Source organism: Excalfactoria chinensis, chromosome 14 (assembly GCF_039878825.1).
Source record: "Excalfactoria chinensis isolate bCotChi1 chromosome 14, bCotChi1.hap2, whole genome shotgun sequence".
Taxonomy (NCBI): Eukaryota; Metazoa; Chordata; class Aves; order Galliformes; family Phasianidae; genus Excalfactoria; species Excalfactoria chinensis.
The window spans coordinates 5,897,879-5,909,898 of NC_092838.1; the positions used below are offsets into that span (position 1 = coordinate 5,897,879).

The 12,020-nt window shown below is 41.2% G+C and overlaps 1 protein-coding gene across 2 annotated transcripts in view; it reads left to right on the forward strand.

Annotated features, from left to right (window-relative positions):
* The window catches only part of OTOA (otoancorin), a 33,020-nt gene extending 23,735 nt beyond the window's left edge, over positions 1-9,285 (forward strand). For both annotated transcript variants that reach the window (XM_072349577.1, XM_072349578.1), the window contains 7 exons: positions 993-1,148; positions 2,062-2,204; positions 2,677-2,813; positions 3,372-3,469; positions 5,248-5,440; positions 6,300-6,390; positions 6,967-9,285. In XM_072349577.1, coding sequence (XP_072205678.1) covers positions 993-1,148; positions 2,062-2,204; positions 2,677-2,813; positions 3,372-3,469; positions 5,248-5,440; positions 6,300-6,376 — 804 coding nt within the window. In that variant the 3' untranslated portion in view covers positions 6,377-6,390; positions 6,967-9,285. The remainder of the gene's footprint in view (positions 1-992; positions 1,149-2,061; positions 2,205-2,676; positions 2,814-3,371; positions 3,470-5,247; positions 5,441-6,299; positions 6,391-6,966) is intronic.
* Positions 9,286-12,020: the final 2,735 nt, after the last annotated feature.

A 12,020-nucleotide genomic window follows, 5' to 3' on the forward strand; every position in this document is an offset into this window, starting at 1 on the left:
CTGTGTTATTTATACCAGTATGTCTGAGATTTCTTCAGCACGGATAATGCTATTTATGAAGCCGCTCAGATTCTGTATTTTATGACCTAGATCAGGAAACAGGCACACAAAATTTTTAACTCTATGTGTTTCGTGTATCTCTTAAGCTAGAGAATTAGTAGCATTAAAATTGAGGTAATGCTTTTTACTGCATCTTTTCTTTGGAGAAGACTGAAGTTTCCCAGACTGGGGCTATTTTCTGTTTCTTTATGACACTGTAAAACTGCCATAAAAGATCTAGTGGATACTCAGTCAGATGGTCAGGGTCTGGCAAAGGCTCCCTAAAACAAATCCTTACCCTGAGAGTCACAGTTGAGACAGAACACCTCAGCAGTCCTGGGGCATCGCCAGGGTGCACAATCAGCACACAGCCCCCAACTCTGGAGGAGAGCATCTTATTCCAGAGGTCTGTCCCTTTGTGTTCTGTGAGTTGTTCAGCAAACACCAGCTCTCTAAAAATGGAAAAAATATTGGCATGGAGTGGTCAGCTTATCCCAGGACTGTGCTTTTACATTCATTTCTCTATATGGAGTTGTTTGCACAGTCACACATGAGAAAGCTCCCCTGTACTGACTGACATGCAGAGCTGCTCAAGTATCTGAGACCTTTAGCTCTTGACGGCCATTCATTATTCCAGGCTGATCTTTTCCTGAGATTACAACTTTCCTGGGGCTGGTCTGTGACAGCTTTTGAACCTGTACTGTAACTGTACCACAAATAAAGCTAGAAGAGGAACTCATCACTATAAGTACCTGTTTTTTGATATTTTAGATAAACGAACCGTTATTACTTCAGTACCTACCTACACAATATCCCATCTCTGCCTTTTGTGTGTGAAGAAACATATATCAGGTAATGGGAATTTTAAAAGGAAGTGTTTGAGGAATGGTGTACATAGAGAATGATTCACAATGATCCAACAGATGTTACAAATTAATGACTCTGTTCTAAAGGTTTGGGGGTCGCTGCTAGGCTGGAAGAGCTACCATATTGTTTCTCTGGGGCACATTGCACTGGCACTCACTGAAAATGAAATTGAAGAGCTAGATTTACATTCAATTGACACCATTTCTGTCCTCAGTCAACAAGCAGAATGGACTGTTGCCCAGGTAAGCATGTTACTGAATTTACCACTGAATGTATATCCTTTGGGATTAAAGTCCTGGGATTGCCTAGGAAACTGATACGGCACCCCCTACCACTGCCTGCTGGTTGACTTCAGCTGAGGTCACCACAAATGAGAGCTGGTAGGCCAGCACTGATGTCTGCCTGGCTGTAGGCTTCCCCACCGAGATGGCCAAGAGGATGTCAGTCAGTATTAATTGTGGTGGTGGCCAGTATTCCTTAGAGCTTGCCCACCAAGTAATAAAAGAGGTCAGCAGCTTCTCTCACACTGCTCCCTGAAAAGATGCTGCTGGTGGAAGATTCAGGCCTTTTCTCACTAAGAGTAATCACTGAAGAGGTAGTGTACGCCCCAACCCTAGCATTCACTGCCCTGGAAACGTAAGTTGATAGCAAGTATGCCACTTGGATGCTATGTTCCTTCCATCTTCCTTTCTTTGAATAACTTCTGATTACATCCATAGATTTTCATATTAAGTTGAGAGAAAGTGTCAGTTAAATAAGGCAAGACAACCTGATATTAGAAAACCTAAATAATTCATATTAATCCTGTTTATTAACTTGCACTTCTTTCTAGCAATTTAACTGAATTTGGCAGCTCTGTTAGGCACTTCAGTGCCTGTTTCCTGCAGGGAGGTAGTCACTTGTGACCAAGAGAAGACATACTGAATTCTTCTAACTTGCATTTGGGAAGTGGCTGTGAAAATGCTCTCCTAAGTGCCTCAAAAAGGTGGTGCCAGTGCTCCTCCTGAACTCCTATTAATTACACTGGAGAGGCTCAGGATTACTTATGGTCCCTTAGTAACACTCCATAACTTCCAGTATGAGTTTGGGCTGCTGGTAGCAAAATCTTCAGTTAAATCTACTCCATTTGCACGTAATATCTTCTTATTTCTGCAGGCAAGATCTATTTTGCATAGTTTTCTAGAAGATTCTGGGCAAACAATGAGCACACTAAAGAGCTTTGATTTAGTTGGATTGGGAGCTATTCTCTGTGCTCTGAACTCCACGGAAATCATGTCCATAAGGACTGCTGAATTCAGGTACTGCATTTGAAACATAACGGAATTGTTCATATCTCTATTGATGAAATGCAAACTTGTTTTCCTTTAAGATTTACAGAGCCTGAAGGGCTCTTTTTGTTTGCATTCTAAACACTTTAGGAAAGGCCGCTACAGAATGCATACAGTGGCTGTTTAAAATACAGTCATTTTACATTTCCTCTGCCATTTGTATCCCACCATTCAAGTAATGCACTACGAGACCTTGCAACCTACTGTAGGGAACCTGCTTTAGCAGAGGGCTGGACTAGGTGAGCTCCAGAGCTCTCTTCCAGACTCTATGATTCTGTGAAACCTGGGTTTTTGCTCCATTCATTAAACATTTGCTTGCAACGTTTATACATATATTTTAACTCAGAAGTGGGTTTACGTTCTTGCTACTGCGGAATATATTCCAGGCACTTTTAGTATTGCATGTGATGGCAGCTTGTCACATTAACCTTGTCTTTTGCAGTGCGGCTGTTGCAAGAATTGGCCTCCTGCTGTGTAGCACCCCTGTTCTGAGGCAGTTTAAGAAGATAACAGAGTCTGTGTTTGGAACTGCGACCAGCTGGAATGGCTCTGTGTTACAGGAAATTGGTACTATAGCAGGTAACAAATTTCAGGCTGCAGATGGTGATAGTTGTGAGGCAATGTTATTAAGTGTTGAGTGACAGCTTCGTGTCGCGGTGTGTTTTTCTAGACTGGCAAAATGAATTTCTTCCAGAGCGGAGTCACCTGCAGGGACGGACATTCAGCAATTTCTTTGCACTTGGGAAAAGCTGTGGTAGTCTCCACGAGGTGCCTCCCGCTGCACTTTCTTTAAAGCCTTCCAGTGATTTCACTTAATGCTCCCTAGATCTTCCTGTTTTAGAAGAGGCTGTGAAGAAGCATTCTCTAAGGACGGCTGCTTCTGGCTTACGTAGATTGTTACCATATCTCCCCTCAGCTGTTTCTTTTACAAGCACAGAAGTTATTTATTGGTCCTTTGGATAGAATACGCTCCATACCAATGGCTGAGGACTTGTAATGTTTGAACACAATGTAAGAAACAACAAAATTAAGAACCAGGATTCCTCAATGAAACATATGGAAGAAATACATTTAGATATTTTGTGCAAGTGTTACCCTAAAAGTCGATCTAATAAGAAACCCATATTACCTTTGCAGGTGGTTTGAATGAGGATGAACTGAAAGCTTTTGATAAAGACCTGATGCCATATTTCCAGCCCATAGCAATAAGAAGTATACCTGCTGAAATTTTCCAAGTAAGAGCTTTGTTAGTGAAGGAGTAATTGAATTTTTATTGTTTTAACTCTGGTCTAAATAAACTGCAGCTCTGGTTTGGGGTTTCAGTAAGAATTTTTCAGTGGTTTGATAGACAGGGATCTAAAACGTTAACTTTAAACTGTTTGTCTGCACTTGTGATGAGCATAATATAGATTAAGCAAGCTTTGTGTTTTCCTCAGAATGCATTATCAGAGAAAAAGCAAAGACCTGGGGTCAGAAAGCATGGAAGGGCCTCTTTTTCTTTACACACTGTATTCAGATCTGAGTTTTCTTCTCTGTTTATTAACATTTGCAGAGATGCTATCACAACTACAGGTTTCTGTGCTGACTTAGGTAAGAGCCTTTTTATTATCCTAAAATCTGGCAACACTTCCCTGAGTTAGCTCTGAGGAACAGATTGTACAAGCAGATACAGATCAGAAAGGAATTACATCTAATTACAATCACTCTGAATGTGGACCAGAAATTAGAACGTGGATCTTGAGGTCATTGGCCCAGACTTTATTTGACTCTGTGACAAGATTAATATTCTGCCTAGTCTGGTCTCTTTCAGATGCTCAGGCAAGTGATGTATTTATGGCCAGATGAGCTAAACAGATAGTTAACTGTGTCAGGTTCCATAAATGAGAATAACTCCTTGAACAATTACTGTTTTGCACAGCACCACTGACAGTTTAGATAAGCTGGAGATGTTCTTAGCCAAACTATTTGTCTGAAAACAGGCGAAGGTGAAGGTCTATGGCATCTTACAGAATTTCTTGCAAAGAGCATACTTTTTTGTTAGTAAGAGTGGTAATAATAATACCAAAGGTGCCTAAAAAACAACAGGGAATCTTCCTGGAACATTTTGCCGTATTTGGAAGACTCAAAGCAGAATTTGTTTACATAGATTTAATGCTATTTTAGAGCTACATACATTATTCAGATTTTGATTTTTGAAAAACTGCACTGTATAATGGACCTTAATTTAGTTTAAAAGTGCCTCATTTCAACATTTCTGGATGACAGGCGTTTATGTGACTTTATGAGGTTTAAAAGAGCATATTGTTTGCTAGACAATGAAAAACTGGGAAGGGTTTGTTCCGAGGTCTGACCTACCTGGAAGGGGAAAATATAATCCCTTGTAAAGTAGAACCTGGATGCAGAACTGTTGCTACAGAGATGGCATGTTGTGCAGGAAGGCTGCAATTCTTGGGACTGCAGATTGTTAGCTGGAATCGAAGGCATCCAGCATGGCCAATACATGGCAGGTTAATTTCTGTGTAACAGATTTACTATAAGATTATAATTTCCATTAAACACAAACTTCAGTACGACCAGACTTGGAGGATTTGCAGTATAAAAGAGGAAACAATAATGAGATTAAAGGAAATTATTTTTTAACTCACTGTTTTCTCTACTGATACCTGCAATCAAGGGTTAAACATAGATTCAGGAGAGGCTGCATGGGAGCACGATAGACGAAAGCACAAGAAGATGCACAGTGTCACTGGTCTTTGTACAAGTCAGGAAAGTTACTGGAAAATGAAACTCCTTTTACATATGAAGCAGTGTCCAATATAGTGTTAGCACATAAAGCTTCTCAAACTGTTACAGCCAAGCAGCAAGTGGCCAGTGAAGTAAATTAACAAAGAGCTTTTTCTAAGCTCTATTGAGTTTTCTTACAGAAATACAGTGTTGAAGGCTATTTCTTCTCATTCCCCACCTGTGGGTGATCAGCAGCCTAAATGATTTTTTCTGGCTTTTTCACTCCCAGGCATTGTCACCAGAACAAATAGCAAACCTGGGCCCTGAAAATGCTGCTATGGTTACAGGATCACAGCGTGAGCGTCTGAGTGCATCACAGCTCCAGAGCCTTCAGCTGGCACTGGATGGAGCCAGGACCAGAACCCCAGAGGCACCCACCACAGCTTGTATACCGCTGTCAAGGCGACCCCCAGCTCCTGGTGGTGAGTACGCTTCCCACTTCTGCTTAGAGGGGAGGGTGCTGGTGCACCAGTGCATCTCAGTGCATCTCAGCACCCACAGGATCGATCACTCCTGTATTGGGAAGGTTGGCTACAGTGAATTTTGTAATCAGCTTTAACTCCCCATCCTAGGGTGGATTAGCACCTTTATCCAAACAGGACCTATGGCCCTACTTTTCCCTGCTGTCCCCATCCTGTTTGGAAAGAAAGACGAGGATTCAGTGGTTCAACTTATTACTTCTTTGTATTGCAATTTATATTGGGCAAGTTATGCTGGAAAGTATATATGCACATTTTACAGATTGTAATAGTTGACATGCAGTCAAGCCAGCACTGAGAAATTATCACTATCAGACAGCAAATATTGTTCCTTCCACTGCTACAAGCAAAAGATAAGATGCTGAAGAAAAGAGAGGAATGGTGAGGTGCTAAAAGAGGATTAAGGGGGACTAAATTGCTACCGTGCCGTTACTGAAATTAAAGCAGATCTTACTGGAAGCAACTGACCTGTGCTGTCAGTCCACGTCTCTCATGCACGTGGCACATTCTCCTTCTAGATATGCCACAGGGAGGAGTTTCCTGGGCAAAGATCACCTGAGTTCTTGAGTCTCTCATTCATTGTTCCTGTTATACGATTATTCCATACTACCCCTATGAAATGCTTCTCTGTGGAGCTGTGCATGGAAGTTGACCATTCCAAATGTTGTCATCTTTTGAGCTGCTAAATGTAAATAGGAGGACTGAAATGCTGTAATTTGCTACACCTCTTTGGGCTGGCGTAGGTAGGATAGCACTAAACTGAAGCATGTTATGACATTAAGGCAAGCATTCTGCTTTTCAGGTGCTCCCTGTCTGAGCGGCTTTGGCATCTGGTTGTGTGCTTTGTTTGCACTTGCATGTGCCTTTCTGAATCCATGACTGTTAAGCTTATGGTAAGTTATGTTTTCAGTTGGAAGGATCTTTGTAACAGAGACTTATATCACATGTAACAGTGATGGCTTAGCGGTATATTGGGAGAATGAAGGACTGAGGCCCCCTTTCTGCTTTGAAAATGGAATAACAATTTCTGAATAACTTATTTGTATTGCAGAGGTGTCTGGTAACTCTGTTAGCTTATCTCAGACTCTAATCAAGAGTAAAGCACTTTATCTTATCTTTACTTAAGGCCAGCCTTAACAAAAGTATATTTAAAATTCCATGTAAAACCAATCAGTTTGTGCACTTCTTTAGAGCGTGTTGTTGGTATTAATCTGTATTTTGCTTGTTCCAGTCCATTGATGATATTTTATTCCACAAGTGCTGTGATAACCTCCAGCTAAATGAATGTTGTCATTAACTTTTACTGAATTTTATAATTTTAATAAGATTTAACAAGAGCACTGATGGGCTTACATTAAAAATGCAAGTTAAGCAAACTAAATGCTGTAGTGTTCCACTCAGTGCTCAGGGCTGCAAATCAAGGTATGGAAAAAAAAAAAAGATATTTCTCTTTGCTTTTTGCTTCTCAGTGTTCTGGAGATCATGAAAAGGAGGTGCCGAGGATCTGCAGCTTAGCACAAGTAGCAGAATGAAGAGCTGCTCAGATGCCTGAGTGCAACCTGGTTAATTTCTTAAAAGCAACAGCTTCACCTGGGATCACGATGTGAAATATCTGCTTTCCTTTCCTTTACCATTAACAAGTAAGATGGGATCCCTCCAAATACTTCAGAACAAATTTCAAAATTGCAAATGCCTTATGTGTATCATGAGAAAGTCACTGAAAGATACGCTTATATGTTAGAGGGGAGCCTGAAGGACACAGAGTACGGGGATGTATTTTATCTCAGCCCTTTTTATTCTGGTTTATTTCATCATGCTATTTTAATCCATCTGTTGCATTTTCTTATTATAGTTTATAGCCTGAGGGCAGAGGCTCTTTCTATGTGACATATTAGAAGCCACACTAAAAGTTACTGCTGTTGCAATAAAATAATTTCATCTCTGGGACAGTAGTTTAAATCCTGCTCAGCTAAGAAGCAGTCGTGTGATCTTATGTAAGCATTCTTAATAAATATATTCCCCATGGCTGCCTGTATACAACACGGAATTGTTATCACAGAGGACAGTGCAGTACTGTTGTATTTGATGTGACAAAATGCGCCATGGAAAGCTTATTGTTTTCATCACAAGATGATCCTCCACTTTGCTCAGAGTCGAAGGATACAGCTGGAAACTGTAGGAGAAAGCTCACTGGGACTGTGTGCTACTAGGACTGTCAATCCGGCACTTTCCACAAGGTCTATAATAATTTATCGTAACTATAACCTACAAATAGTTTGTGTGTCTAATGCTTTTCATGTCAGATCTAAGTATTTTTAATTATGGAAAAAGAGATACATTAAAAATTCTCTGCATGTAAATATACACTTTTGTGTTCATCAGCATGGTTTTATGCCAGGAATTCGTGGTACCGTTTTCCATTTTGCCACTACAAAAGTCCTTATCCTGGAGTTAAAAGAAGGCACTGAATGGTCTTAAAAGTTCAACTTCTCTGTTTAGGGCATTGCTGTAGTAAATGTCTGTCAGACTTTTATCTGTATTTCTTTATGGCAAACATCAGATCTAGCTTCTTTGCACTGAAAGCAGATTTGGAAAGTCACTACAGTTGGGGAAGGGACAGGAATGGGGCTGGAAAGAAGCAGCTGTAGCATCTTGCTGGGTGAACTTTTGCTTTCTGCTGGGCCGTACCCACCACAGTCCCAGACAGTCTGTAAGTCCTGCAGCAGCAGGAGCCAGCCTGATTTTCAGGACTCTCTTATTGGCAAAGGAAGCAGTGAGAGCACGGCCATTTTTCACCCCCTCCTTTGCCCTTCAGCAATCCGCTGCTTTGGGAACTGCCTTTGCCTGTCTCTAACCCTAGAAAATGTGACACGGTGTTACAAACAATACTACATACTTCGCATTTTATAAGCATAGAACTGCTGCAAGTTGCCTTGAAACTTTTTCTCTAGTGCTAATGGTAGAATATTTGCTTTTTCCCTACTGCGTTTCCTTTTCTGCATGTAAACAGTGGATTGTGGCATTTCTTTAAATAGAAATAAATCCCAGCAAATACACGCGAGCACCCACTGAAGCAAAAAATGCTTTGATGGATCAAACACATTATACTTGTCTGTTTTCTCATCTTAAAAAGTCCTGCCTCATTGAGATGTGAAAGCAGTAAAAGGTTGTTTGGTTTCCATGAATTACTTCACTTGAATTTTGTGTACACTTCTGTGAAGATGCAGGAGAAATACTGTCATAGTCAAGAAGAGAGACAGCATTTCCAGTTCAGCTGTGAAAGTCAGACACGTGACTTAGCTATACCAAGTGCTTCAAAAGCCCATATGAGCCGAAAATAATCCTCTGTCAATGTACCTGGGAGTGATTCTGTCTGCAGTTATGTGAGTCAAGAGTTCAGCTTCTAATTGGAGCAGGAATGAGCTCTTTGTTTTGTGCCATCTGTGCTGTAATTTCTTTCAAGCACAAGTGCTTTTAAATAGCTGAAGTCCTTGATTATTTATTAATTTTATTAATAATTATGTTAATATCTTCACTGCATTTAAATTTGGTCAGAGAGTTATCTGTTTCTTATAAGAGCAGTGTAGGAAATGTAAATGCAGATCCCACTGGATGTCGAATTTGCTTCATGGTGAGAAGAGTCCTCTTTGCTTTGCGTGACCATGTGAGAGCATCTCGGATGATGAGTATTGTGGAAATGTAATTTTACTGTTGCCAACGTATGAAGGTCAAAGATGAAAAGTTTCATTCTACCAAAACTGTGCATGATGCGACTGTCTAAATTCTTGAAAGACACGGGTCTAATATCTCAAGAGAGCTGAGAACCTTCTTTTACTCCCTTGTAGTCCTTGATTAGTAAGATACTCTCTCCTGTGTCGTATGATGTAACACAACCACATGGACTGCTTTAATCCACTGCTGCTGAGGTCAGGGCTCTGTCTTCCCTCCCCAGTACAACAGGAAGGAGACTGGGGAGAAAAGATAAGTCTGCAAAGAATATACACGAACTCTTAATGAACATTAAATTTCTCTTACCCCCAGAAATCGGAAACCATTCCTTGGAAAGAATATTTTGTGTATTGTTATACAGCGTGTTTTCTAAAGTGCAGATAAAGGCCAAACTGCTGAAACAAATGAATGTACCATTCAGGTTCCTCTTTTCATATATTTTGGTAAAGTGGTCCATAATGAGACTTATCTGCTCAGTTCCTAAACAGAGGAATTAGGAGACTAGTTCAAATACTCTGCCAGTCATTGTCTCTACTGGGACCTGTAGCAGTTCTTTACCAGACAATATTTTTGTCAAAATTAACATCTTGTTTATTCTACCCAGAATATACAGTCTGGAAATGCATTATAGTTTTTTCTGCCCAGAGTACTGATCAGCCAGTGCCCATCTGTCTGTTCCTGCCCTTTGCTGTTCAGAATCGTTCTGCTTTTCTGGCCCGGATTAATAAGGATTTTCTTGCCCTCATGATACAAGAACACATGGCATGCTCAGAATTTGCAATCCAAGTGCCTATACATTGCAGTATTAATTGGAGAAATTATGATCAGTGGATTTCTTGCTTTGCTGGCAACTATGTAACATTCATTTTCTAAAATGTAGATGGTACTAATTAATAGATACTTAATAACTCTTCTAAAAGAAGAGACACCAGAGATCCTGGAGAGAAATATGACAATTACAGCATGCTGGTTTTTTCTGGTAATCTTTTCTCCAGGAAGTGTTAACCACGTATAAACACAATCTGTACAAAGAATAGGCACTGCTGTAGTCAAAATCATGCATCGGTTTAATGCAGAAGGTAAAGCTGCCCTTGGTCATCTCTAACCAGAGCCTGACGTGATTTGATATTTAATCAGATGTCAGAAAACAGTTCGGACCACAAACAAGCTCTAAATACATCCTGTATGAACTGAGAAGATAACTATTCTCATCGTGATATCACTGATGCCGCTGCTTTTGAAAGAGGTGAATCATTTATGTAATTGTTTCCATAACTTGCGTTAATCGGAGGTTTTTCTGCGCAGTAAGTACATTCCACTTGTTCAGGAGAGGCACCCTCTCTTCAACCTCTCTAAAATGATCATTAAGATGAAGCAGTTTATTTCTGTGCTGGACCCTTTTCAAGATGAGAAGGTCATTGTTTTAGAAATCTGAGTTATATTCAGGAAGGGATCCATGGAAGAATGTATCATATATTTAAGCTACAGGAGAATATACAGCAGAATGTGATGTCTGTCAATATCTGAGGCAATGTCCATTGAAAGCCATGGACAGCTTCACCAGGATTCCATTCTTGAGACCATGGAGAAAAGGCACTGACGAAGCCTTTCAGCTGGCTACGAAAAGCGCAGTCCGTCCACTCATTGCACCTGCCCAAGACAGCGTATTTATCCCAGGTAATATTTCATGCTGTACAGCCTCTCGTGAGACATTGATTTCAGGCAGTAGGAACTTCAGTACCTTGCTGTATCCTATGACAATCTTTATCCACTTCTGCAGTGTCCTTTGCATCACCTGAGTACCCTGAGCTCTGACACCAGCGTGCCTTTGAGAAGCACAGGTTTTCCAGTAGAGTATCAGATGTGCTTCTCACCTTCTGCTTCTTTCATTGACAAGGCAAGTGAAATGTCAGAAGCCTGCAGCTTCAGTGGAGGGCTGAGGGAAGGTGAGAATTGTTCCAAGAGCCGGGGAAAGCTAAGATTGCCTGGGGGTGACAAGCCTGTTCTGAGGCTGTCAGCTGCAGGGAGATACCCAGGGAGGGCACGACTTCCTTTTGCAGCTCCTCACTGAGGAGGTGCTGGAACAAGAAAGTGAAGAGGTATGCCAGGTCTGCACACACTGGGACAACAAGCCCCTTGTTTGAGGGTAGTTTCCGACCCAGAGCTGAGGCTGAAATGTGTAGGGCCTTCTCTTCACGGGGAGTAGAAAAGACCCATTAACTTTTACTTTTTCATTTCAAATGCTTGTAGCTTTGCCTTCGATTGCTCTAAAAGGAATGATATGCTCCCTTGTATGCCCTGAGCACCTGAAGAGCTTGTCAAAGGAAAGAAGGTAAAGCAAGTTAGCTTATTACTGATTGACGTTTATCATTACCCATTTGGTAATGCTGTCAGGAGAGGTTTGTAGACTTTCCAATGAAATAGAGAAAACAGACCTTTAAGAGGGGAGTGAAAACAAACTAGGAAATGAAAAATGATATCTAAGAAGGTCAAGTAGAGAAAGAAACCCCGGCAAAGACATTCGGAGAAGGATTAAAACTAAGCAAGTATTTCTCGTAATTCTTTCATGGGTCTTCCTCATGCCTGCCCTTTTCTCAGCTGACTGCAATCTCTGGTACAATGGGGCTGTCATGTTAGCCCTGCGGGCACAGCTTGTGGCCAGACCGGTCCTGCCTGCAGCCTGCCTCGCAGTGCTAACACAGGGAGCTGTGTCCTCAGCTCTGTGCTGCACAGCTGCTGCCAGCTCTGCTGGGAAGCTGCGGCCCTGGAAGTTTTGTGCAGCCTTTATACAGTG